Source organism: Stylophora pistillata, chromosome 6, assembly GCF_964205215.1.
Source record: "Stylophora pistillata chromosome 6, jaStyPist1.2, whole genome shotgun sequence".
In the NCBI taxonomy this organism is placed as follows: Eukaryota; Metazoa; Cnidaria; class Anthozoa; order Scleractinia; family Pocilloporidae; genus Stylophora; species Stylophora pistillata.
Window position 1 is genome coordinate 2,047,606 of NC_142524.1, and position 24,895 is coordinate 2,072,500.

Below are 24,895 nucleotides of genomic sequence, written 5' to 3' on the forward strand. Positions count from 1 at the left end.
GCGGTGCTAAATCTCTCTAATCTCTTTTAAAAGCGAACGAAGCAAGCGTTTGACACGAGAGGTGGGTCAGTTTTATTCTCAACAGTTCCTCGAGTAAATTGATGCCGTAACAACTAACACTTTCAGGAATGAACTGATAGGTTATAAACCTTTGCACTTCTTTGCGAGACGTGAAGCTGGGACACCTGGATCTCGCCGCCAATTTTTTCATTACTTGAATGGCACTCCTCCTGGCCTCCTAAATTTTTGAAGGGTTTGCCCAAAACATAAATAAAATTTTCGATGCTTCAGCTGCGAAACAGGTTTCCCCTGGAAAACAGCATTTATAGCAAACCATAAAAATGACATTGCTGGTAACTGGAAAGAATGATAATCTTGATACTAGTTATAACAATAATATAGATTTAGCCAAGCCTAAAAGCGGAGCTCCCAAGTTCGTAATATTAATGATAACGTAAAAGATATGCATTTGCCAAGACTAGCCTGAGACATCCCTCCCTTCGTTTTGATAGTCTCCCCTACCCTACCCGTGCAATCTGAAGGCACGTACGTATGTACGTACGTACGCTCGGTCAGTCACGTGACAACCAAACGAAAAGAGGTTGACCATATTCCATGTGTATGGGACTCTGCCGCACGCGCGCGAAGCTACACTGAGTTGGCCGCCGGATTAAAGCATGATCTATAGACCGCAGAGGTGGTTCGAGGTCAGCTGTTTTTAATATTCTTCTGCAAACACATCAAGGCTCGTCAGCGTGAATTGGAGCAAAGATAAATTCGTCTAACATAGATCTCGTCAACTCGAATAATTGCTGACTTTCAGCTTTGTCTGGGTGTTCTTCTCCAAGCAGCCTCCGTTTTACTCTAGTGTAAGGCGCAGATCTCGTGAACCCGATTAATCGCTGATTGTCAGCTGTGCGTGGGTGTTCTTTTCCAAATAGCCTCCGTCGAATGTAAAGGGCAGATCTCGTCAACCCGATTAATCGCTGACTGTCAGTTGTGTCTGGGTGTTCTTCTCCAAGCAGCCTCCGTCTAAAGTGAAGCGCACGCCATGCAGACTGCATCGCTGAGTCAAAATTGCCTAACTCATAAAGCGTCCATCCAAGAAGATAGTAACTGTCTGCAGTCCTTATGTCTTCTTCTCCAAAAATTTTAAGTCAGATACGAAGCCCACGCAGTGCACACTGAAGAGCTGAGCTAAAGTCGTTTAACTCATGATGGGTCCAACCAAGTAAATGGTAACTATAGGCTGTGCTTGATTGAACTTCTCCAAAAAGCTCTCTTCTTATGCCCAAGGCTCTCTGTGCAGATCGAAGAGCTGAGGCAAAGTCGTGTTGCTCATGTTGGGTCCACCCTAGCAGGTGGTAACAGTCAGCTGTGTCGGGGTGTTGTTCTCCAAAGAGCTTCCCTTTGATATCAAGCGCACGCTTTGCAGATTGAAGGGCTGAAGTGAAGTCCCCCAACTCGTTTTGCGTGCACCCGATTAGTTGGTAACTGTCAGCTGTGTCTGAGTGTCCCTCTCCATACAGTTTGCGTCTGATGGCAAGCGCACCCTGATGAGACCGAAGCGCGGAGGTAAAGTCTTCTGAGATATATTGCTTGCATCCTAATAAATGATAAGTGTCAGCTTTCTCTGAGGCTTCTTCTCCTGGCCATTTCCGAATTACATCACTTGTACGCAATTCAGACTGAAAAACTGAGGTAAGATTGCAATATTAGTAAACAAAGTAGCACAATATTGTATCAACTGCAGACTTTGTGTCAGTCTGCTTGCAATGAACGTGCACTAAATCGGTGGAAATGAAAATGGTTGATTTTGAGCTTGGTGATTTAAACGAAAAATGACGCATTGTTTTTGACAGACATTTGGAGACTTTCAAAAGATTCCAATTGCTCCCATACCGAATCAAACTCGTACTTCAGGTGCATCCCCAGGAAGCTATCATACTAGGCCAGTATGTTACAAAGAGTTCATGTCACAAATATTCTTCAACCTACGACTGAAAACTTGTTCCATTTGTGGCTACTCACTAGGTAGACTTCTGTTGGTAGTACTTGGACAATTTTTTTCTAAGGTTGTCTGTGGCATTAATTTAAAAAATTATAATTTTCCTTTCACGCGAAATCCAGTCCTCCGCAGGACCTTTGCCCACTCTGAGCGATAAAGGTATTTATTTTAGACGTATCTGTCTTCAGTCCCATTTCTTACACATTTGAGTAAGTCATTAGTTCATTTAGCGAGCTGAAGATTCAACTAACTGCTGAAAGACAATGGAACCGCCGTTTCCTTAGAAACTCATCCCCTTTTAAAGTTTAAGTATGTCTGGAATTCTGTGGTTTCACTCGCTGGCACGTCGGTGGGAGACCTTGATGACTTACTTGAGCTGTTCTTGAAGATCTGTTTTCCTTCTTCGTATTCCTCCTCAGAAATAAAGGTTTTCAGCTTGATTTCAGTACAGTCAAGCTTCTCCAAAACCTCCGGTCTCACGAGCATTTCTTGGGCCACATTGTTAAGGAGGCCACTGCGGTAATCTTCCCAGAATCCTTCGAGGATCTGCAAAGAGCTGCATTCAATTGTGATTATCAAACTTCCCCTATCATGGCTACGTACTAAGACCTTAAGTTTAAAAGTCGAATATTGTAAAAATACTCCAAAAGCTTTCTTGAAGGACAAAATGACATCCCACATCTGAATCTCTGTCGAGTGATCTAAAGCATTTAGCTGAAGCTCTGCTGGACATTCCGTCCTCTGCGCTGGTCTTCGGCCTTGATCAATATACGTCGTGGGAGATCCAGGGGTACCATCGGGTAATTGTAACCTTCTGTACGGTTGGTTTCTCCCTGTTCGTGCTCGTGTGATGCTCTCAATGTTGATCACAACATGCATAGCTATCAGAAAATAACAAAATTCTTAAGAATGGCACCAAATCGTCAAAATCAAACTGAAAAATAATATGATCTCAGCCACAGAACACTGAAAGGAGAGCATAAATCGTAATATGATTCTTGGGTCATCAAGATACACAACAATTACTATTAGGTTAAAAAGATACATAGACAAACATGCATGGGTCCAGGACTATTTCATAGCAAGAACACGCATGGCATTGATGTGGTTCGAGAAAAATTCCTAAGAGTATTTGTATAATTTTTAAGCAACTGACGTTACATATCTAAATCTGGAAGTGCCTTCAGCAAAATTACCATGGTTCTTGGTGGAGGGTGTTCGAATACCACAAATTCATTTTGTTTTTATCTGGTGCATATTAGAGCTCTGGCAATTAATAAAACTGCCTAGTTCTGCTTGACAACTATTAATGCTTTTCGAACATAAAGGAAAATCACTTTGTTAGGTTGAACTAGTTACCTGCGTTGATTTCTTGCCTCAACACAGCGATGTCTTTTCTGGTTGCAGCAGCCTCCTCTTGGATAGTTTCTATACCTAAACTCATGGTGTCCTCGAGAAATCTTGAATATGCGCGATTCTCCTCGTTGATACATTCCCGCAATTCCTGAACTCTTTGTATGGGAAAGTCCGACTCTGACAAACTTTCTATGACATCAAGTTGGCCTGAGTTGACACCAAGGGCAGCAAATACGTCTTTGGAGTGCTGAATGTACTGATCAAACGTAACTTTACTAATTTCGGAGCTGTGCGAGTGACAAAGTGAATTTCTTAAAAGTCGCAATTGATCAATAGCGAGAGCTAACGTTTCAGCACTGTCTCCCCTAGGGCTGAACACAGAAGCATGAAAAGTTCCACGCGCTAACTTACGGGGTTTCACGTACAATTCACCAAGTGTCTTGTAATGACCTCTGCTAGCCGGTAAACTGAACGAATGGGCATAGAGGGTGGCCTGAAACAGGGCAGTACAATCCCACTCATCGAATGAGAGGTGCACTGGAACTCTTGTTGTGCCACCCTCTTCAACAAGAAATAGATTTCTAACTACAACGGAGTCATCCCAAGGTTGATAGCCAGGACGACGTCCAAAACTGTTGTCCCACATCGATCTGAATGTCTGGCGCAATGCTCTGGGAAATTCATTCAAAGCAATTGCAGCGAATTTGAAATAATTCAATTGCTCGTCGTTGAAGGGATGTAACGCCATTTTCCTGCAAAGGATTTTGCATTTTGCCAACGTGAAATACATAACCTTTTCATTTTGAAAATATTCAGATATTTAGAAATCAGAGGATCAAACACTCTATGTATATTAATAAATTCCTAAAAATAAATCAGGCGGTATTTATTTTAACAGTTATTCTACGGGTGCAATCTTACACAGCCGGACCTGATTTTATATTCAATGACAATTCAGCTGGACGGGTTGCAACCTCTCTGAGACAATCTTTCAAGCACCCCGGCTTTTGAAGTTAAAGCTCTTTGGGAAATGCAATATCCTAACATCATTTTAGACGGAAAATGATGAAGTAGATGAGGGAAGGTTTGAATTCCTCGCCATCGAGTAGTGTAGAAACCTGTCTGTAATTTTTAGGCGGGATTTATTTTTTTACCCTTTTTTTTTTTCAAGAAAAATGCGCACACCCCTGACACTTTTAACTTGCAGACTCAGTGAAATGTTTTGCCCCAAGCGATGAATAATATTTCGCGACATAATTATTCGTGTGTGAAGAGGGACATTGAAATTGCCAATTTCTTCTTCATTTGTCTGTGTGATCAGTCATTCCTTAAACTTTTCAAGAACTGTGATACAGTGTAGTCTTTAGCTGAACTTAGTATTTGAATCAGTGATTTTGTTTTCTGCCTGATCATTTTTGGTCAATATTGTATGCCTCAAGCCTCTTTATTTAGCCACGTCCCTTTTCACTGTTGTCACCATCAACAATTTTGTACCTAATTTGTAAGCATTCTCAGATAAGCCCTTTATTTCGCCGGATTATTCTGAAGCTTTCCACTAAAAATAAAACAGAGGATTCGCAGTTTCATTCATCAAAGGAATTAAGTGACTTCAGGAACTTATACAGATAAATTATGTTGTTGAATTCTTTACTTGCAATTGGTATATCAAAGCAGCATAGGAGCAACTGAAACAATGTCTTAATAGTGAGCTAGTTAAGGGCCAGTCAGAGCGCTCAACTTCTCTTAGAAAAAATAGCACAATTTTACTAAACATAGCTTTATTCGTCGATGTAGAGACAAGGTTCTGTTTGATTTCCCGTTCATGATTTGCATTGATGCCCTATGTGAAATCGGACGTAACGAAACCAAACAACAAATCTATTATCTATCCTGCTAAACTGAGGCGTCTTTGAAAACTCTACCTGACAATAGCCTTGTACTCATATAAGATTTCCAGGCAACCAAGCTTTAAACTTAAAATATGACGGAATACTTGCCTTGTCTAAATTCAGTGATACATAAGTTAGTTCAACGAGATTAGCATATGGAAGTACTTTTCTCCTAAGCAAGCCCAGTATAGATGACTAAGAGCCATTTCAACACAGTATAACCACTGCTCCAGCTTAAAATGATTGCAGTACCTTCGATAGAAAGTCAGCAAAACAAGAACACTATTATGGAATTGAAACAGTGAGGAACAATGGAGTATAGACGTAGGTAGAATAAACAGCTAGCTAGTTACCTAATGCGTACATGTATAAAGCTTATCTGCGCCAGTTTTTATACTTACCTGTATTCTCAAGGTTAAATGTATGCTGGTAAATATGGTTATAGATGAACTCCGGGCCAAAATTGTGACTTATAATCCAGATTGTAGTAATCGGATAACTCGTGAAGCCACATAAGTCCAAACTAATGTAATTTTCCATAAACCACAGGTTAACCTTGTATTCACCTTGCCGTTTCGTCTTTCTTATGGTCACAGGTCACTGCTAGATAGTAACGCGGTTCAATGACATTTCTACGCTCATACCATCAGGTACGATAAGCTGATTTCGATTGGCTTTTATAAAATATTAAGGATGGTGCGCGCGCTTTCACTGGACGATAGGTGTGTGTAAATACGGTTGAGATGTCACATTCTCATTTGCTGAATTTTGGTTTTTGTTTTTGGATATTTCATACGGGCAATCAGTGGAGGTTTTTCTTTTTTTTTTTTTTGCGATTACATAGCCCCACCTTAACATTCAGAGGTTGAGAGAATTCTTGAAAGTAATGAAAACCTTCCCGATTGCATCTCAGGTTAGCCCATCTTTCTCGAATTCTTCCAAACCTCCTCGTGTAATTTAGATGAGGCTTTGTATATGCTGAAAAAGTCCTCTATTGCTCAAGTAATCCAATACGTCTTATTCACAGGGCGTATGGAAACGCTTCAAGATTTTTCTTCTTACACTTCATGATAAGCAAACAACTTAATTAAGAGCTTATAGATAAAATGTCGGGTAGTGATAAATGAGAATTCTAGGAAGGGTGACGGAGGAGGTGAGAAATTTGTGCTCAGCGAAATACTTCCTTGGCCCGAGAGGGAACATATTTCAGACAGAAAGTATGATTCTAATGGAGGATCTTACTATTCAAGTTAAATTTTTTTTCTTACATCCTGCTATTTTCATTTGTCTTTCTTTTTCAGGAAAAGTCTAATTTCAGTTTTTTGGTCACACAATCTAAACCTAAATCAGGGGCACCGTGAAGTTTCTTTTTCCAGAGATACATGTAAGCGATAAAAAATCAACTTATTAAGTAATACTCAAAATGAAAATATTTGAACAGAAATTTGGCTTGATCTAATGTTGGGAGCTCAAGAGATGTAAAATGTCGCAGCCACTGGTGAAGATTCGTTGCAAACCACAGCTTCAAGTTGTGTTTAAAATTTTAATCAAAACAAAGAGGTCTGCGCCACAATTTTGACTAAGATCTGATTCGCAAATCTCTCTTCAAACGCCGATACATTTTCTTGTAAATTAGCAAACCCAATTTGGTTTCTATCCAGATAAAACTCTTCTACTAACAAGTTTTTCTTTTCTAATTATATGTTGGCCACATCATATGCTGATCTATTGAAAAGGAGAAGTTCCATGTCAATCAGGTCCTGGAGTTAGGTGACTGAAACTCGCGCACGGCAACAAACAATTTGAGGAGTTGAAAATTCTCCTGTAAAACGGACTAACTGCAATGCTATACTGTGTATCTCATGATAAAGATGGAATGCGATCTTTTTTTATCTCAGGGTTTTGGCAATTTCCTTCTTTTTTCTGATCAGGTTCATACTGTGTTCTTACACGGTGGCAAGGGTTTGAATACCATTGAAACCTTTCTTGCAATTTCTCAGTTTAATTGCAGCTCAAATGCGAGGAACACACCTTCATTTTTTTCATATATTTTTTTTAGTACCAGGGGGAGCCGTAATAAACGACACAAAAGAAATCCTAAATGGGATCCAGATAGGTTTGGATGTTGCCATATTTCTTCTGAAGACTGATCGTGTCCTGCAAGCGACTGAATTACTGAAAGAATGTCTAATTTTACTCATCCATCTAGACTTTGGTATTCACCTTGATATCTCTAAAGTACAAGTATTAAATGACGTTGGAATACTAACCAGAGAACTGGGAGACAAGTATCGAAATCAAAATCGGTTTGTAGAAGCTACTTTTTGAAATTGCTCTCACCATATGAAAGCAACTGGTGACAAGAGAGGTGGATTATTAAATCACAACAGACTTGGACTTGTATTTCAATCCTTCAGTAATTACCAGAAGGCTAAAGAAAATCTAGGGAAAGCACTCGCCATTACAATAGACACTGGAAATGTGTCTGAATCGCTTAGTGAATACCTGAGAGCTAAAGAACATCACGAAAAAGCACTCATCATTGCAAAAGAAGTTGGTGACAGAGAAGGAGAGGTGAGACACTTTGGAAGCCTTGGAGTTGTATTTCTTTCGCTTTGTAAATACCAGAGAGCTAGAGAACAACGCGAAAAAGCACTCTCCATTGCAGTAGAAATTGGTGACAGGAAAGCTGAAGGAAAAATGAACGCGAACCTTGGAACTGCATATCACTCGGTTGGTGATTACCAGAAGGCTAAAGAACATCTAGGGAAAGCACTTGCCACTGCAATAGAAATTGGTGACCGGAAAGCTGAAGGAGCAATGAACGGGAACCTTGGTGTTATGTTTGAATCGCTTGGTGAATACCTGAGAGCTTAAGAACATCACGAAAGAGCACTCGTCATCTCAAAAGAAGTTGGCGACAAGAAAGAAGAGGCGAGACACTTTGTAAACCTTGGAGGTGTACTTCACTCACTTAGTGAATACCATAAGGCTAAAGAACAACACGAGAAAGCACTTGCTATAGCAATAGAAATCGGTGACAAGAAAGTAGTAGAAGTGTACGGGCACTTGAAGCTATGCTTGAATCACTCAGTGAATACCAGAAGGCTAAAAAGAAAAACACCGAAAGAGCAGTTGCCATTGCAATAGAAACTGGCAACAGGAGAGAAGATGGGAGATTATATGGAAACCTTGGAACTGTGTTTCAATCGCTTGGTGAATATCAGAAGGCTAAAGAACATTACGATAAAGCTCTTGCCATCGCAACAGAAATGAATGACAAGGAAGGAGAAGCAAGACAGAATGCGGGAAGCTTGGAGATGTGTTTCTAGGGCTTGGTGAATACCTGGGGACTGAGGAACATTGCGAGAAGGCACACACTATCGCAACAGAGATTGGTAATAGAGAAGACGAGAATAGACAGCATGGGAAACTTGGAATGTTGTTTACATGTTTAGGTGAACACCAGGAGGCTCAGGAACATCATAAGAAAGAACTTGCCATCGCAAGAGAAATTGAAGACAAGAAACAAGAAGGGAGAGGGTACAGGATCCTTGGAGGCTGCAACGAGCTAAAAACTTTCAGAACTCATGGCGGACAAGTTCTCCGTTGATAACCCACTCTCAGCTGGCTTAAAATCATAGTTTGGGATTGAAAACATTGTGATGAAAGAGAGAAACTGTGCTGTCTTGTACATGTCGTATTCTGAGCGGTCTGTTCGTCTTTGGCTTTTAAAATCAAATGGGAACATTCACGTGAGAATCTCTGCTATCCTGAATGACGACGTTCTCCGTGCGGAGTCGGTTGTCAATGTAGAGCAAATCTTTAGGAAAAGTGCAGTCAGCTTTGGCATCAAACCCCACGAGAATTTCGAAGTCCGTTCTTCGCAAGGTAATGAAACCAAAGATGACGAAAGAATTTTTCACTTGTGTCATAAAATGATTATTGCTCCTGTTGTAGATTTACTGACAGAGCCTGAAATCATCATCGTGTCGGTGCGTTCCTCTTACCGTGTTCCGTTTCCTGCCCTACGTGACGGGCCAGCCGGAGAGTGTTTATCAAACACGCACTGGATCCGCATCGTCCCTTCCCTAATGACTCTCAGCGTCATTCAGGAATGTTCAGCGGACTATCACAGTCAGACAGGCGCACTGGTTGTGGGTGATCCAACGGTTGGCAGGGTATACTACAAGGAACGTCTCAGGACCTTTGTACCATTACCTGGCGCAAGAAAGGAAGCACATGGGGTTGGTCAAATCCTGGGCGTTCAACCTTTGTTGGCAGTGCATGCAACAAGGGAGGCCGTGCTGCAAGCCATACCATTAGTGAGCTTGATACATCTGGCTGCACATGGGGAGGCTGAAAGAGGGGAAATTGCCCTTTCCACTAATGGTTGTACCAAACGCTTTCCCGAGTAACAAGACTTCCTTTTGACAATGTCTGATATTTCAAACATTCGAGTGCGTGCTAAACTTGTTGTACTAAGCTGTTGTCACAGTGGGCGTACACTGATCAAAGCTGAGGGAGTCATTGGAATCGCCACAACGTTCTTAGCATCCGGTGCACGTTCAGCGCTAGCCACAAGGTGGGCTATAGACGACGAAGCAACGGAACAGCTCATGAAGCATTTCTACCAACACCGAGACCGTGGAGAAAGTGCCAGTGAATCTCTTCACCAGGCCCAGGAAGTGGCTCAGAAGCAACGGCTTCAACAAAACTTCCCAGTGGGCCCCACTTATGCTGGTGGGAGGTAACGTCACGTTTGATTTTAAGAAAATGAGGCAATTTTATATCTGATCAGTGATTGTGAATAAATAACATTACCTAGCTGGGCTTGTTCATGTTTCTAACTTGTGTGTATTTCTTTTTATTAGCAAATATTTCGAAAATGTTTGATAATTGTCTACTGGGGCAGAGGAGAGATTGCCATGCTTTGCTGACCCAACCTAACTGACCATGGTCCAGAGTTGGCTCTACCTGCAAGACATCTTATATGTATTTCAGCAATATGCTTTACAGTTGAAATTGTTCCTTACTCATGATAAAATACTAAACATCGTTTGTTGTTTTAGGAGAGAAGAACCAACTCCAATGGAAAAGAATGACAGAGACAATGAACACAAAAACAACTGATTCTTTCATGAAGATTCTTCTTCTTGTCAATTGTCCTACGGAAGAAACTGGTGATATTTAACACAAAAAGTTTTAGTCTGATTCCGTTGCAATAGTTGTTTTGCATCCCTTTGTTTACATGGCGTAGTAGAGAGAGAGATTCTGAAGTGTGCTACTCATTTGTAACATTTAACAGGTGTATTAATGAATGAGACAACAATGACCAGGGATGGATAAATTGAAGACAGGAAATCAGCTAAATTTTTAAGCGTAAATTGTACCTGCCATTCTTTGGGATATCAGTCAATGTTCTCCCCCTTGCCAAAAGCTTCTTTTAGGAGAAAGGTTGCATGACATTCAGAAAGAAGAGCCAGGGGAAAATTTCAGGTGATGATCCACAGTTTCTGTTTTAAACATTCATTTGAAAATGAGTGCTGGAAATGAGCAGTGATCTTAAAAGAATTGTCAAGAGTAGATCCCTTATAAATACAGAAATTGGTAACTTAATACATGGTTAAGTTCATCATTAACATTTTGAAAAACATCATAGTTCAGGGGTTTGATCACCTCACTCCCCTGGATCTGCCATAGCTGTTATTGACAAAGATCAGAGAAAAATACACCAACCTTGTGAGCTTATCAATTGTTTCTCCTGAAAGACTTCTTAATTTTATTAATGAACTGCATTACAAAAGCTACATAATGACATCTCAAATGTTTACAATATTATAATAAGTTAAATTCAAGTCTTTTGTGTGAAGTATAAAAAATTGATAAAACTGTACTTTAGGGATAAATTTGATCACACAACATACAATTTAAAATTCAACTCAGCTTTTTGGAAATTGGTTATTCTTTATGCTGGATTCTTTTCCTCTGTTGGGCTCAAACCAAAAAGACAACTTTCTTCCTCATGGGTCTGATGATGCTGTCAGTAAATGGATATTTTAATTTCCAAGTAATGACCGCACTGGAGAAACCAAGGCACTGAAATACAAATGGTAAGCTTCAATCCAATAAGCATGTTGGGAGCAACCCTTAGGGCTTATAGACATGGTGGAATTAAACATAAGTTCAAGAAAGACAGAATGATGGTTTTTACATATTCAAGACTATAAAATTCCATCTGTTTCCACAAAATATTCTTGGACTGAAATGGTTTCAAATAATATGAAAATTATATTCTAAACATGGCCTCTCTTAATTTTTTTTTTCCTCAGAAATATAATTTTAAATGTACTCCATGACTGTTCATAACTTTCCAGGCCTGGAAAATGATGTTGACAAATTCCATGACTTTTCAGATTTTCCATGATGCAAGGAAACCCAGGAAAAAAGAAAAACACTTATCATTAAAAAGTGTTTTTTCTGTTCTGTTTACCACTAGAGAGGGGAAATACAATCACATTTTCATACTTGAATACTTTTTGAAGTCCTGAAGTTGGGCGCTCATTATCTGTCAAAGGAATGAGATACTCTTACACAAGCTGTTTGCATTTTATCTTTCAAACTAAATATCTACATAAGGTCGGCCAGATAGATTCACCAATTTACAACTGAACAAAAGCAACCTTGGATCTCATCTCTAAAAATATATGAAAATTCAACGGCATCTTTAACCACATTGGAAAGTGCAGCCTCTTATTTTTCAAACTTAATTAATGCACAATTAATTTGATAATGAGTGATTAAGCTGACAATTCTGTCAATTGCAAGTTGCTCTCAGTTATTTCAATATTTTGTTCTTTAAAATGTTCTGTTTATGTCATTTACCTTCAGTTTGCGTATCATCTTTACTTGCCAACTTTTGAAGTCTGAGAAACTCCTTCAGTTCCTTCTCTTCAACATCATGACGGTTTTTCTGTCCATACTCAGTGACTGAAATTAAAACAACCCTACATGTAATGGCTGTGAAATCACTGAATGCTTGGAAATTTTCCTCAAAGATTGTCTAGATGCATCAATAACAAATTCAGCATGTGTACAAAGTAAAACTTACATTACCTACACTGCTAAATATACTACCAATGTTACTCGATAAGCTGTACAAATATAAAGAGCAACTAATTTGGAAGAAGGGAAACAACAGAGAAGTCCGAATGAGTTAGAAGTACAGCAAAGAATGGAGCTTCTTTGCCTGATTTACAGTGGTTTCAGTGTGTCTAACAGGCTTGAAAGGTCACAGATCAGAGTCCTCAGAGTATTTTTTCCAAACTTCTGACAAAAATGAATTCAAATCTGTCTTTATCTTCTGTCTAAGATTCTTTGATACTTGAGGTAACCAAAATGCGAAAAATATTAAAAAAACCTGCTACATACCAACTCTCTCTTTGCTACCACTTGGCTGTAAAAACAATGAAAATATCTGGTTTGAACATGATACCGGTATCAGTTATTCTAAAGAACACATCCCTGTAAAAACCTGTTTGCAAACTAATTGCAAATATAGGAATGTTTTAGTTCTATTCCCCAAGAACTTACAGTTGTATGCAATGCACTTACTATTGAAGTCGGATTGGTATGCTCTTCTTGTTCCCGAGCACTGTCTAGAAGACAAAAATCACAGGCAGGTAAGAATATGATGATGATGAAGGGCCATACAATCTTTATCCCTTTCACTATTATGTACCCCAATCATAAATTCTTGAATATCAGAGGCAATACAGTACCTCAGTTATCAGACACCATCAAAGAACATATTAAAAATGCAGATTTAGAACAAAACGTAAAACATTTTTATTCAAGAAATACTTCCATTCGTCTTCATTCTTAACATTTTCCAGATATTTAAGGCATACAATACTGTCTTGAATATGTCAGCTTGAGATTTTATCATTTATTCTAGAATTTATTTTCATGGAAAGGGCATTGAGGTAAGAAACTCCCTTAACAAGAACTTACATATCACTATTACTAATATAAAAATATTTAAAGAATTGATCATATCCAATTTGTTTGGTATACCTGTTTCTAAGCTTTGCCTGTGGATTCGTTGTTTCTCTTCCACATAAAATGTAAAGGAGTATTTATGAGCCTCTAAGAAATGACCATGCTGGGAAAACAACAGTCTTTCTCTTGTTTCCCAGTAGTTTTTATCTAAAAAATTTGGTTAAAGATCTTTTGGAAAATAAAGCGACAATGGTTTATTATATACCATCTCCTACTATAAATTCAACTCTTAAAAACATCAACTAGATTTCCATTTATTGCCATACTTCCTTACACATACACTTCTTTGATAAAATCAAACAGTGACAAAAAAATTTATTACCTTTGGTTCTAAGATTGTTTTAGAATAGTGTTTGGTTATACAGAGATCCCTACAAAACATCCATTACCACACATAATATAACATTATTGTAATTACTTCAATCTCAAGTTATCAATTAATTATTTGAGTAGGTGGGCATTTTTAGCATCAAATCTGAAAAAGGCTTCTGTTTTTTGGTAATACATTAAGTCTCTTTATTATAATTATGGCTCTGTTTCACAAGGACTGGGAACTACTGAATTCACAAAATTATTTGATTGGCTGAAATCAATATTGAAAGCGGTCTTAGACTAGATTTTCCCATCTAAACTGGCATATAGACTGGTCTAGAAAAAAAAGGTAAAAAGAATATAAAAAAGTGGCATATAAGACATAGCCATAATTATAATAAACATCTTATTAACCGAGCTAGGTTGGTCTGTATGGGAGAATCTTGACCTCGGTTGCTGGTACAGACCTCGCTGCATTCGGTCTGTACTGGGAACCTCGGTCAAGATTCTCCCATACAAACCTCCTGCTTGGTTAATAAGAACTAAGTCTTGGAACACCTCCCTAGAAACTCCAACATGACACACTAACACAGCATCACTTTAAACATTTCCTGGGATAATTTTGATCCCCAATTTTTTTCTTTCCCTGTCATTGCTCTTTTTTTGAAAGTTACATATATCTTATTAACCAAGCGTGAGGGCAGTACTGGGAGAATATCGGCTCGAGGTCTTGACAGTATGGAATGAGCACAGCTTGGTTTGTACAAAAAAGACCTCGGGCCGATATTCTTCCAGTACGGTCCCGAGCAAACTTGGTTAATAAGAGATTTATTATATGACTGAAGTTCAAAGGAACACAAGTGGGGTATCATTCGGGACCATTCAGGACAATGCGCAGTCCAATACTGAGAGAATATTGACCGGCAATAGAGCATTTTGATTGGTTGATTTTAGTTGTTGGCCCTCTGACTGCCCGAGTCGTGTAATAAATTATGTTATAGATTTAGTTTTGCTGCAATTAAGATGTGATTGTTTATTCTCCCCTCTAACTGCTACACATTTCCTTGTAAATTAGTGACAATAATTAAGCGTCGGATCAACATGACAACTTCTACCTGATAAGTCTTAGTTTTCTCATTACCTGTTTGCTGGATAATGTATGGATATTATAGGGAGAAGTTACATGTTAATCACTCCTAAGGGTCAACAGTTAAAAGAAATAATTACTAAGTGCTGATGGTTGTATTGTTGAAAGGATACAAGGATAGACGACAAAGTTGTCTGTTTGCACTGGTATAAGATCATGTGTGTTCAATATGGCACAAACAACTCTCTGAGGAGAAGGAGTTCAAATCGCGCATAATGATTACTTGAAATCAAACAGTGCTATTAATTCTAAAAACGTTTTCCAAATTTGAATGGACCCTCATAGGTCCAACCAAATTGAGCTCACCTCCAGATCTTTATTGTTTTTATCTTCTAAAAACAACTGTCGAATACTTTCTCTGTTTGGGAATCAAAAAAATGGAACGGCTTTGGTAATTAATTAAAAAGCAATAACAACACCAACAACATGTACATTTCAGAAACATCAAATATGTAAATACCGAGCGTTTAAAATTACCGGTTAGAAGACTGCCTGCAAGTCACCTTAATCTTATAAACTGTATTTTGGTATATTACGAGACGAATGTCTGGTTTTTTGTCAAAAGTAAAAGGCTGTAACGGCATATTTTTTTCTCGTCAGTCACTGAGCCTGGCTTGACTCTCCCGCCATTTTGATTCAAACCGGCAGCTTTTACCAGCCTCGATTTGAATAGCCGAGGAAAACTAAGGCGACCACAAATGCCGCAGTAAAGATGGAGGACTTCCTCGCCACAGTGCGATCTATTTCTGCCGATAAAGATTACGTACAACTTGCAGATTATTTAAACAGATCTAATGAATTATTAGCTAAGTATGCAGGCCAGATTGATGCTGCAATCGCATCACTCGATCCTGATCAGCATTCACTAGCATTCATGGCTCTATTGTAAGTTTCTCGGTCAATATTTCAGTTTAATTTGTTTTTCTGCAATTGAGATTGATTTTTCCTCTTTATTTTCCGTTTTGACTGATTCTTTTTGTCCTGATGATTGCTTAGGTTGGTAAAACTATCCTTACCAAATTATGGAGACTTTGAGTTGTTATTCAGTCAGATTCAACAATTCATAACAATTTGCTCGCAGGAACAAATCCAATTTGCTGGGGACAAGTGTAAGTTGTCAGACTATTCAGTTTTGGTCGTTTTGTTCTGTTTTGAGTATTTTTTTTCTTTAACATTTTCATATTTGTGGTTTACAGTCGCTCACTTGTGTCATTTCATAACGCATTGCTTAGTGGATCTCAAGCAGGTAAGATTTTGTTTTCAAGCTGTTTACTACGCATCAGAGATCGGGGAATTCTTAGGCTAAATTTCAATGGCCTGAAAAATTGTTCATTTAGACAGGGAGATTTCTCCCCGAAGGATTTATTTAAAACAGGCTTACTTAAGAAGGTGGATTTTGAAGCGATAAATATTTTTTATTAAATTGGTTGGCTTAAAATGGGATGAAAAGATTCTAGTGTTACAGTATTGATAGTATAATGACAAATTGCATACCCTTGTTTTTTTTGTTTTAGCCAATGAGAGGAATAAGAATGATGTGTATTGCAATAAAAAAGGCGCAACAGTCCCCTACACAACTGACTTCCATTCATTCAGATCTTGCACAGGTAAGATTTCTTGTTGACAAAATGTTCACTTTGCAGCAGTTTAAAGCTCCATTTTGCACTAAAGCTGTTATGTTATGTATCAAACATCAGAAAGCAGATGTTATTTTTTTTTGTTATCTCAACAGCTTTGTTTACTGGCCAAGTGTTTAAAGCCAGCCCTCCCATTCCTGAATACAGATATAACAGATATTCACAAAGAGGTATGCTACCCAGTAAACCTTGACTCTTTAATTTTAATTTCATTTAATTTATTAGCTTCGCCAACAGGCAGGGACCCCACAACAGCTTGCGCCAATTACTACGGACCCTAATACTCACCTATCCCACCCCAGGGAAGGACATCCACCACACAGTGATCTTGTGTATGGGAAATTAACGTCTCCTACCCCAACCCTGCCAGAGACAGGACCTACGGTTTATTTGCCCTTATCCAAGAAGACTAGAATGTCTATCCATTTCTTGACATTATAGAAAGATAGCACATTCTCCACAGTAATTTTAAGACCTTGAGTGTTGGTCTGGCTGGGGCTCGAACCCTCGACCTCCTGCTTAACAGTCCGGCGCTCTATCCATTGAGCTAACCGGGAGGGGGTCATTGAGCTAACCTGGAGGGGGTCATTGAGCTAACCTGGAGGTTTAACTCCCAGTAGTGACCAAGACAGAGTTTCTCCTTGCCACATCAATGCGATATCAACAGATGAGTGATGAGAATAAAGAAAAATATAAATTAGGAGACTGTTGGTTGATCCAATACCAAATTCTCAAAACTAACATCATAAGAATTGAATTTCAAAGCTAAGAACCTTGGAAACAGAGAGAAAACTGCCTTTTATATTTATCTCAAGCATCTCAGGGGGCAGGAATTTTAAATCCTTAAATTTAATCTGCTAATTGCACACTCCTAACCAGTCCAGCTTTTTAAAATATGAGCCACAGTCCAAAATATTTTTGGGCATCATTCAAGGCTAATTAGAAAAAAAAGGTAAACTGGCAGAGAAAAATGTATAATTTATTTAGTACTAGTCTTGGTTGGTCTATGTAGGAAAAAACTGTGCCCTTATGGTCATGAATATGGGTAGAGTTTTTAACCATACAGAACAGACCTCCTACCTGGTAGATAACATATATTAGTCCAAAAATAGAGAAAATAAAGAGCCTCAAACTTCTCATTTTATGAGAATGCACTTGGTGAGCTTGTTTGGCTAGAAGGGATAGTTTTGTGAGTGTTTCTGGTTCTTCTCTCCAGGGTGGAAAGTATGATGCAAAGGCACTACTCAGTTACTGTTATTATGGTGGTATGATTTACACTGCTCTGAAAAAGTTTGAGAAAGCTCTGTACTTTTACGAAGTGGTGAGTAATGTTAGTTGTAGTAAATAGGTTGAATGAGACAGAAAATTGTGTTGATCTTGTAGACAAGTTATTTCTACTGCACATCTAAGAACAGTAAACTTAACACCACTTGATATGCTAGGAAATGTCAGGAAGCCCTTCTATTGAACATTTGTCACACATATTTGTCAAATTAGGTGAGAGAGTGAATTTCTAATGGTCTGTTTTCAAAATCAATAATTCCCTTACTCTTAAAACAAACTTCTACCCTTGCATTTTTTTTTCTGTAGGCAGTCACCTGTCCAGCTGTAGATGTTAGTCATATAATGTTGGAATCATACAAAAAGTTCATCCTAGTTTCCCTCATTCTTCATGGAAAGGTAAGACTGATCTAATGTTTGTTACTTCGTTAGTTTTTGGAGGTTTCACCCCACTATGATATCACCCTCAATCAATTTGCTCCCATTACAACAAGTTTACCCCCATCTTTACCAGTTGGCCAACAGATCTTTACTCCAATGGTTCTGTGGCAGAACTTGTTCCTTTTACAGAAGTGGGGAATACTAATGGTCCCAGAAAAGATCCAAACATGTGCAATTTGTCAAAAAGGGAACACATTCTGTCTGCAAGGAAATGAGCTTGAAAGATTCCTGGACAAAGTGGTAAATGTGGAGGCAAACTTGCTGTATCTGATCGGGTAAATGCATTAATACAGGGGTGAACTTTTAGAACAGAACTTGGAAATGGGTTGAAGCTTCCAGATATCACTTAACATGATTATAAAAGCCTTATTTTTATGTGTCAACTTTCAAGGAAACATAGCTAACCAACAAACTGACTTACTCAACAGATAATGGACCTTCCAAAATACACTTCACATGTGGTAATGAGATTCCTTAAGGTGAGGGAGAATTTAAGTACTTCTCATTAATAAAAATCTTAATTTGACTGCAACTCTTACTGTCCTCTTGAAAGTGGTATTGATCTATGCAAATTTGTTGAAATGGTGTATAACTTGTTTGGTTTTTCAAAGTGAATTATGTAATACAGTGTAATTAACAATTATACCACGACCGCGCATTGGATATGAGATGATAGATAGCCAATGAGGCGCGTAGCGCCGAGTTGGCTATAATCATCTCATATCCAACAAGTGCAAGTGGAATAATTGTTTTATTAAAAACGTTAAATTAAATTATTAAATTTTATTAAATTTTATCATATTTTTAGCTCCCTTTTAATTTTAAGCCGACACGTATGCTTGCCATATTTGTAGATTATGGTATATTGGCTGATATACCATAATGGCTAAGCCAATAAAAAGTCTTGAATTGCATTATCCAATGATCTAGTTTTTAATAATGTAATATATTTTCCAGCAAAGAAATGAACACAGGTGAGAGGGAAAAAAAAAACAAAAAAGATTTTATATCAAATCTTCCAAAAAGGCAAACTTTATTTATTGATTAAATCTTAGAAAATAAATTAAAGTGTTCAATGAGCAAATTTTCTGCTTAGCCTTGAGGTGTACACTGTATTTGTTACTATAAAACAATGAACAAGTCTCTGAAACAAAAACAAAAAATAATAATTTAAAACATCATAGACCACTTTCTTAAATGGCTGCCAGATTAATATTCTTTTTTTTAAATTTAAATTAGCCTTTCTGGCCTCATTCTCCAGTACAAAATTCAAAAGAATACATTATCTCAAGTGAAGCCAGAAAGGCTAATTTGAATTTAACCAAAATTTAAATTTAACCAAAAGAATATTAATCCAGCAGCCATTTATGAAAGTGGTCAATTTGTTTATGTTTTCTAATATACAGCCTTTTGACAACATCATCACCTGTCTAGCTAACCTTTATAGGGAACATTGTACATTTTATTTTAAAAGATATGTATTTTATATCCTTACATCTCAGCCTCTGAGTGCTGCATATCATGAACTTGCGTCCAGTTACTCTTCAAACAATCCTAATGAGGTGCGAACAGTAGCCACAAAGAGTGAAGAAACATTTAGAGTGGTAGGTAAAATATCTAATGAGCAGTTAAGGGTTATCTATTAGCCATGAAATTATTCTATAGTGTATAGAACACCTTTAGTAATCTATAACCCTTCTCATAATTTTCTCCTAAGTTTGTTTTTTAACTTTTTTAGTAAGAAAGTTTTGTATTCCCAATTTATTTGAAAGGCAAATAAAAGGAAATGGCTATATTTGGAGAGTTTTCCCTAAAAATTTTAAATAGTCCAATAGAGTGGTAGGAATATTGTATGAATTGACTGAATTGTCCAGATGGTTCAGATCCATATTAGAATTGTCTTTTTTGTTAATTCTGCTGATGTAGTAAGGCAGATCTCAACATATTCTTTGTTCTTTATAAGCAAATTCTGCTTATGAATAATGTGTGGAATTCTTCTTAGCTAGTTGTTAATAACAGTAGGTGCACCCTATTGACAAGAGATGTTATATTTTCTCCTCCAGGACAACAACGTTGGACTGGTTAAGCAAGTGGTCAGCTCTCTATACAAGAAGAATATTCTCAGGCTTACAAAGGTATGTATAATTGTCACTTCATATCACATTCATGCATAGTTACAACTTACAGTTTTAGTTGGAGACTTGCATCCATTGCATTCCAATACAGGAGTGTTCGACATTAGAAAGTTCTTTGACTGGATAGGGTCCGTTCCTTCTCTGGTAGTTTTTAAATGTCCTTTACTTTTGTTTTCCTTCTTTTACCAGACGTTTTTAACCCTGTCTTTGTCAGACATGGCCAACAGAGTACAACTAAGCAGTCCTAAGGAAGCCGAACAGTACATACTCAACATGGTAACAATATTTGCACTGTATTTCTAAAAATACTTTTCATGTCTGGACACAGTTTATGAATGTGGGACTACATTGGACTACACTTGTTACTTGGCTTTCTGATTGGTTTAGAAAATTCCAGCCACGCTTTCAACCAATCAGATGTAATGGCGGCTTGGTCTCTCTCGCGTTTTCCCGCGCTTCCGTGGCAGTTTGCCGCCGAAGTTGTTTTGTAGCCGCTAAACTTATTGAAAGATTTATTTTCTTTCGTTTGATTAACCGTTATCATCACCTATAATAAGCTCTGGTGAAAGTTTAGGACACTTATGGAAAGGGACTGCTGAACCTCAAATTTCATGGTACTGTTCTTGCAACGTAAAACACACACACAGCGTGTTCTTAAACCTTTTTATTTAGTTATTTATTATTTGTTTATTTAACAATTTAATGGAAACATAGTAAACAAAAGAAAGAAAAAAGACATGCCATAGGGATAGTCCGTAAAAGAGTCAAAGACCCCATGCTCAGACAGACCACCCAGCTAATGAAAAGATATACATAATAAATATACAAGGACAAAGAAGATATAAAAGTACAATTTACAATTAAATTGCCTATTCAGTTGTTCAATAAGAAATTTATCACATCACGCTTAAAACTTGGAATGCTAGATGCTGATCTGACGTGAAATGGAAGCGAGTTCCACATATCCACAATACGATTGAAAAAAACTAAATTTAAACGTGTTTGTTCGAGCATAGTTCTTCTTTAAAGTGAGACTGTCTTTACTTCTTAGGGGGTACCTATCAGTATTAGAATAGAATTGGACATATGAATACATGTCTAAATTAATGTATCCGTTCAAAGCTTTATATAAAAAAGAGTACATAAAAAAAATCGTCTATGCTCTAGAGACAGTAAATGAAGTTTAGAGGTACAAACTTCATAGTCGTCATCAGATTCTAGAATTAACTTTGTAGCACGACGTTGTATTCTTTCCAATTTAGTAATATTTTTCGCAGTGAAATGTGACCAAACAACAGACCCGTATTTAATTAAAGTCCTTGAGCAAAATTTCTCCTGTCGTTCCAGATAGAGGATGGGGACATATATGCAAGCATTAATCAGCGAGATGGAATGGTTTCCTTTCATCAAAATCCGGAGAAGTACAACAACCCTAAGATGTTGAAAAAGCTAGACAATGAGGTATAACTGGTCGTGCGTGTGCGTGTGCAAGCAAGCGCGTGCGCTTGTGCGTTCGAGTGCGTGCGTGTGGCGCAGGGGAGGTTTTGATTACTTAGATACTATGGCATCACAGATTGCTAATGAGAAAACCTGAGGAAAAACAGGCTAAAATTTTTTTTGTTTATCGTCATTGATGTAGTGGAAAATGAAGCTTCTTTGTTCTCTTTGCAGATGCGGCTATTCCAGCATCTTGACGAAAAGCTACAACATATGGACCGAGAGCTGTCCACAAACCCACAGTACGTTCAAAAGGTAATACAAATTTTGTGTTTGAGAGTAGTCTTCCTTGTTGGATTCCCGTCGATGTCGATATATTGCTGTGTGCATTTGTCATCCCAAAAGTATTCAGTAAATCAGCGTATGCGAGAATTCTTAGCAACGCAAGTGAGAAATTCTGCAATAATCAAACGTTTCCCTTCGTTGCTTGAGTGCATATCGATTGAGTTTCCTTAAATGTAAAACAATGTGATGTTGATCACACAGCGAATCAGAACAAAGTTGAAAATTACAAGAAGCCAATCATCAATCAAAATGAAACCAAGCACTTTGCCTGAAGCGCTGGAAAAGCAGTCAAGTCACTAACGTTGTTTCGATGTTGCATCTGATTGGTCCATCAGCCCCTTGAGAAACTCACGCCATCCTCTAAACCAATCAAATGCGAAGACAACAACTTGTTTTCCCGCGTTTTCCCGCGCTCCACACATTTTGTCAGTTTTTACTTTGAAGTTCTCACCGGCTCCTTGTAAATAACTTTTTGCTATGTGGCGTTTGCAACTCTGGTTATGGTTTTGCGACAGTTTTCTTTTCCTTTTTCCTCGTTTTAGACCATGGGAACACATTGTGATGAGGATGCAATGGTGGGTAGAATGCGAGGAGATGAAGGACTCATGTGACAGCCAAGTCTCGTTCAACAATTTTGCTTCTGAGCATGGTTGTGGCTTGACAGCTTCAATAAGCCTCGTCTTATAAACTTTGTACCTTTGAGAATGCAGGAATTGAGGAGTTATTACTCTACATAACTCTTTCAGTAGAAATTATTGAACGTGTGACGTAAAAGTTAACCCTCCTGTCTTCCTATAAGAGAACAGTGAAAATAAAGTTTCGTTGAAATCCAGACTGTGAAAGCGTAATGATGCACTGTTTTCCTTTTGTTTTGTTTTGTTTTAATCATTATTTGTTTTTTTTTTCCCTCGATAACGCGGGATTGAATGGCGCTATTCCTTTTTTCTTAATCTGGTTGCATTTCGGGGAGTTGTAGAAAATACAAAAAATTTATTAGTCCAAAAAAATAGAAAAGAGGATTTTTTGGCTTGGAACTTTACGTAAAAAAAGAGACCTTAAACATTATCCAGATTAATGCCATCTCCGAGAGGGCAAGTTTTCGGCAGATATTCTAAAGTGCATCATCTTCCTCGTTGGAATAAAACTTTGCTGAGAATGTCTCTAAGGGCGTAAACATTTAAAGACACGGATAATTGCTTCTGGAATTTGTTTACATCGTGTTTCCTGATTTAGTAGTGGCATGTCTCTTGCTATTTACCAACTGTACTACGAATCCACACTTTGGGAGCAAGGCAAATCTTAGATGGGGCTAAATTAGGGGTAAATTTGTTTTACTCGTTTTCAAAGGGGAGATATTTCCTTTATTTGCATCAAACATTTCATCAAAATGGAACTTAAGTTGACAGCGTTTCATTGGAGTCGAGAGTTAAAAAATACAGCGTATAGCATCGATTGGACCTCACACACATTAAAGAATCCATTTTGAAAAAAACCATCAAGAATTCCAGTTCATTGTTGCCTAGATTTAAATAGAACTTTATGTTTTTCCAACCGATCAAGCGCTGCTATTTAAGCTTTAAGTCTTTTCTGTTGTAGGCATGTACAAATCTGACTCACTTTTCCAGTCCGCTAGTTTGTTAATGTTACTATGGCGACTACGTCATACGCAAACTCCGCTCTCAGGGAAGTTCGTGGGCAAACAATTGTAGCAGTTCTCTTCGGTGTTTCTGAATTTATGTAATAACTTATTTACCGCTTGCGCCGATCTTTAAGAGGTTGTGGATTCAATATATGTATTTATCATATCCGTAAACAATGACTGTATAGATTCACCCAAGCCGAAGGAAATGCAAAGTAAGTGAAAGATTGATGTTGCTTCACGTGTAAAATGTTCGGTCGAAGATTACACTTCATCGTCGACCGCGTTCTAAGCGCGCGCTGTTTCTCATATTTTCTGAACTTATTTCGCTCCGTAGAATACCGTATCCTCGGCAAGAAAGGGGAAGGTACCTTCTCGGAAGTCCTGAAAGTTCAGGATATTCGAGATGGTACTTACTATGCTTGCAAGAAGATGAAACAGCGCTATGAAAGGTAAATTCGATTTGTGTCACGGTATGACTTCGTGAGCTGTGGCCTCCCGCATACCCTAAACATTGTTCTCTTCCTTTGTAAGGAAATGAAGAGCTTTTGTGGTTGTGGTTGTTGTTGTTGGTTTTTGCTTTAAGGTTTAATGGAATTTAGGAGAAAATTGTGTAGGTTAATTGCCTTCGTTTTATCTTTTATATTTTTTTTCTTTAGTGTTGACCAAGTGAACAATTTGAGAGAAATCCAAGCCATGAGACGCTTGAGTCCCCATGGAAATGTGGTTGAATTGAAGGAGATTATCTTGTAAGAGCATATTTGTTGCCTTAAACCTAATTTACGAACTCGATTTTCGAAAGACTAGTCGTTTATCAAGAAGCCCTTCGAAGCGATAGCAGGTAAACCTTTAAGTTTATCGTCGAACGCGGTCACAAACATCTTTCATCACTCCAAAGCTCTGGACCGTCTGATTTTTATTCAAGAAAGTCAGGCTCCTGAGTTATTTTGGTAATTATATTATGGGATCACACATTTATACATTTCAATTCCACAAACAGTGACATGGAATGATATAGTAAGCTGTTTTTGATCTGTTAGTGCCACATATTCACGGAAAGTAATCTTGTTTAGAATGGAAGAGCAGTTAATTAACACTTTCTCTCAATGAAAGGAAGAACAAAATTCTGTAAATAAGATTGTAAAATTCTCACTTATGATGGTGAGGTAATTCCACTCGCTGGCCTTGTCAAAATTTTGCATGATCC

The 24,895-nt window shown here is 38.0% G+C and overlaps 5 protein-coding genes across 7 annotated transcripts in view; 3 read left to right on the forward strand and 2 right to left on the reverse strand.

Moving 5' to 3' along the window:
* Positions 1-48: 48 nt before the first annotated feature.
* Positions 49-6,567, reverse strand: LOC111330432 (uncharacterized). 3 transcript variants are annotated; one of them, XM_088762448.1, is made up of 4 exons: positions 5,655-6,567; positions 3,368-4,116; positions 2,380-2,889; positions 49-1,696 (listed from the first exon to the last, which is right to left on the reverse strand). In XM_088762448.1, exons 2-4 carry the CDS (start codon positions 4,110-4,112, stop codon positions 1,158-1,160), a joined length of 1,794 nt encoding a protein of 597 aa, XP_088618574.1. In that variant the 5' UTR covers positions 4,113-4,116; positions 5,655-6,567; the 3' UTR covers positions 49-1,157. The 3 variants fall into 3 exon arrangements, with proteins under 3 accessions (XP_088618574.1, XP_022791026.2, XP_088618573.1); XM_022935291.2 differs by having other exon boundaries at positions 3,368-5,505; positions 5,655-6,566; XM_088762447.1 differs by having other exon boundaries at positions 3,368-6,566.
* Positions 6,568-9,363: 2,796 nt separating this feature from the next.
* On the forward strand, positions 9,364-10,849 carry LOC111330366 (tetratricopeptide repeat protein 28). Its single transcript, XM_022935204.2, has 2 exons — positions 9,364-10,003; positions 10,326-10,849. Exons 1-2 carry the CDS (start codon positions 9,690-9,692, stop codon positions 10,384-10,386), a joined length of 375 nt encoding a protein of 124 aa, XP_022790939.2. The 5' UTR covers positions 9,364-9,689; the 3' UTR covers positions 10,387-10,849.
* A 144-nt stretch (positions 10,850-10,993) lies between these two features.
* On the reverse strand, positions 10,994-15,437 carry LOC111330365 (membrane-anchored junction protein). Its single transcript, XM_022935202.2, has 9 exons — positions 15,251-15,437; positions 15,080-15,131; positions 14,887-14,959; positions 13,330-13,461; positions 12,868-12,911; positions 12,685-12,709; positions 12,139-12,243; positions 11,782-11,821; positions 10,994-11,352 (listed from the first exon to the last, which is right to left on the reverse strand). Exons 1-9 carry the CDS (start codon positions 15,355-15,357, stop codon positions 11,313-11,315), a joined length of 618 nt encoding a protein of 205 aa, XP_022790937.2. The 5' UTR covers positions 15,358-15,437; the 3' UTR covers positions 10,994-11,312.
* A 16-nt stretch (positions 15,438-15,453) lies between these two features.
* On the forward strand, positions 15,454-22,881 carry LOC111330363 (COP9 signalosome complex subunit 3). Its single transcript, XM_022935200.2, has 14 exons — positions 15,454-15,658; positions 15,770-15,882; positions 15,970-16,019; positions 16,288-16,380; positions 16,506-16,580; positions 17,627-17,731; positions 18,001-18,090; positions 18,561-18,611; positions 19,635-19,736; positions 20,196-20,267; positions 20,457-20,543; positions 21,615-21,728; positions 21,939-22,019; positions 22,592-22,881. The coding sequence occupies exons 1-14, from the start codon at positions 15,486-15,488 to the stop codon at positions 22,658-22,660; spliced, it is 1,275 nt and encodes a 424-aa protein (XP_022790935.2). The 5' UTR covers positions 15,454-15,485; the 3' UTR covers positions 22,661-22,881.
* An 838-nt stretch (positions 22,882-23,719) lies between these two features.
* Positions 23,720-24,895, forward strand: part of LOC111330362 (MAPK/MAK/MRK overlapping kinase-like) — a 10,241-nt gene continuing 9,065 nt past the window's right edge. Inside the window, exons 1-3 of the mRNA XM_022935199.2 lie at positions 23,720-23,903; positions 24,026-24,140; positions 24,348-24,437. Of these exons, the coding sequence (XP_022790934.2) occupies positions 23,897-23,903; positions 24,026-24,140; positions 24,348-24,437 (212 nt within the window). The 5' untranslated portion in view covers positions 23,720-23,896. The remainder of the gene's footprint in view (positions 23,904-24,025; positions 24,141-24,347; positions 24,438-24,895) is intronic.

What these genes read in the sequence shown, in the direction of transcription:
- LOC111330432 (XM_022935291.2), bottom strand. Translation starts at nt 4,154, where the DNA reads ATGTATTTCACGTTGGCAAAATGCAAAATCCTTTGCAGGAAAATGGCG. An exon ending in GAGGCAAGAAATCAACGCAG is followed by an intron (nt 2,890 to 3,367) that starts GTAACTAGTTCA and finishes ATTTTCTGATAG; the next exon opens with CTATGCATGTTGTGATCAAC. An exon ending in GATCTTCAAGAACAGCTCAA is followed by an intron (nt 1,697 to 2,379) that starts GTAAGTCATCAA and finishes ATCTTACCTCAG; the next exon opens with TTTTTCAGTCTGAATTGCGT.
- LOC111330366 (XM_022935204.2), top strand. Translation starts at nt 9,690, where the DNA reads ATGTCTGATATTTCAAACATTCGAGTGCGTGCTAAACTTGTTGTACTA. An exon ending in CCCACTTATGCTGGTGGGAG is followed by an intron (nt 10,004 to 10,325) that starts GTAACGTCACGT and finishes TTGTTGTTTTAG; the next exon opens with GAGAGAAGAACCAACTCCAA.
- LOC111330365 (XM_022935202.2), bottom strand. Translation starts at nt 15,357, where the DNA reads ATGCCGTTACAGCCTTTTACTTTTGACAAAAAACCAGACATTCGTCTC. An exon ending in TGCAGGCAGTCTTCTAACCG is followed by an intron (nt 15,132 to 15,250) that starts GTAATTTTAAAC and finishes ATTCCCAAACAG; the next exon opens with AGAAAGTATTCGACAGTTGT. An exon ending in CAACTTTGTCGTCTATCCTT is followed by an intron (nt 13,462 to 14,886) that starts GTATCCTTTCAA and finishes CAAATTTTTTAG; the next exon opens with ATAAAAACTACTGGGAAACA.
- LOC111330363 (XM_022935200.2), top strand. Translation starts at nt 15,486, where the DNA reads ATGGAGGACTTCCTCGCCACAGTGCGATCTATTTCTGCCGATAAAGAT. An exon ending in TGAAAAAGCTAGACAATGAG is followed by an intron (nt 21,729 to 21,938) that starts GTATAACTGGTC and finishes TTCTCTTTGCAG; the next exon opens with ATGCGGCTATTCCAGCATCT. An exon ending in ACCCACAGTACGTTCAAAAG is followed by an intron (nt 22,020 to 22,591) that starts GTAATACAAATT and finishes TCCTCGTTTTAG; the next exon opens with ACCATGGGAACACATTGTGA.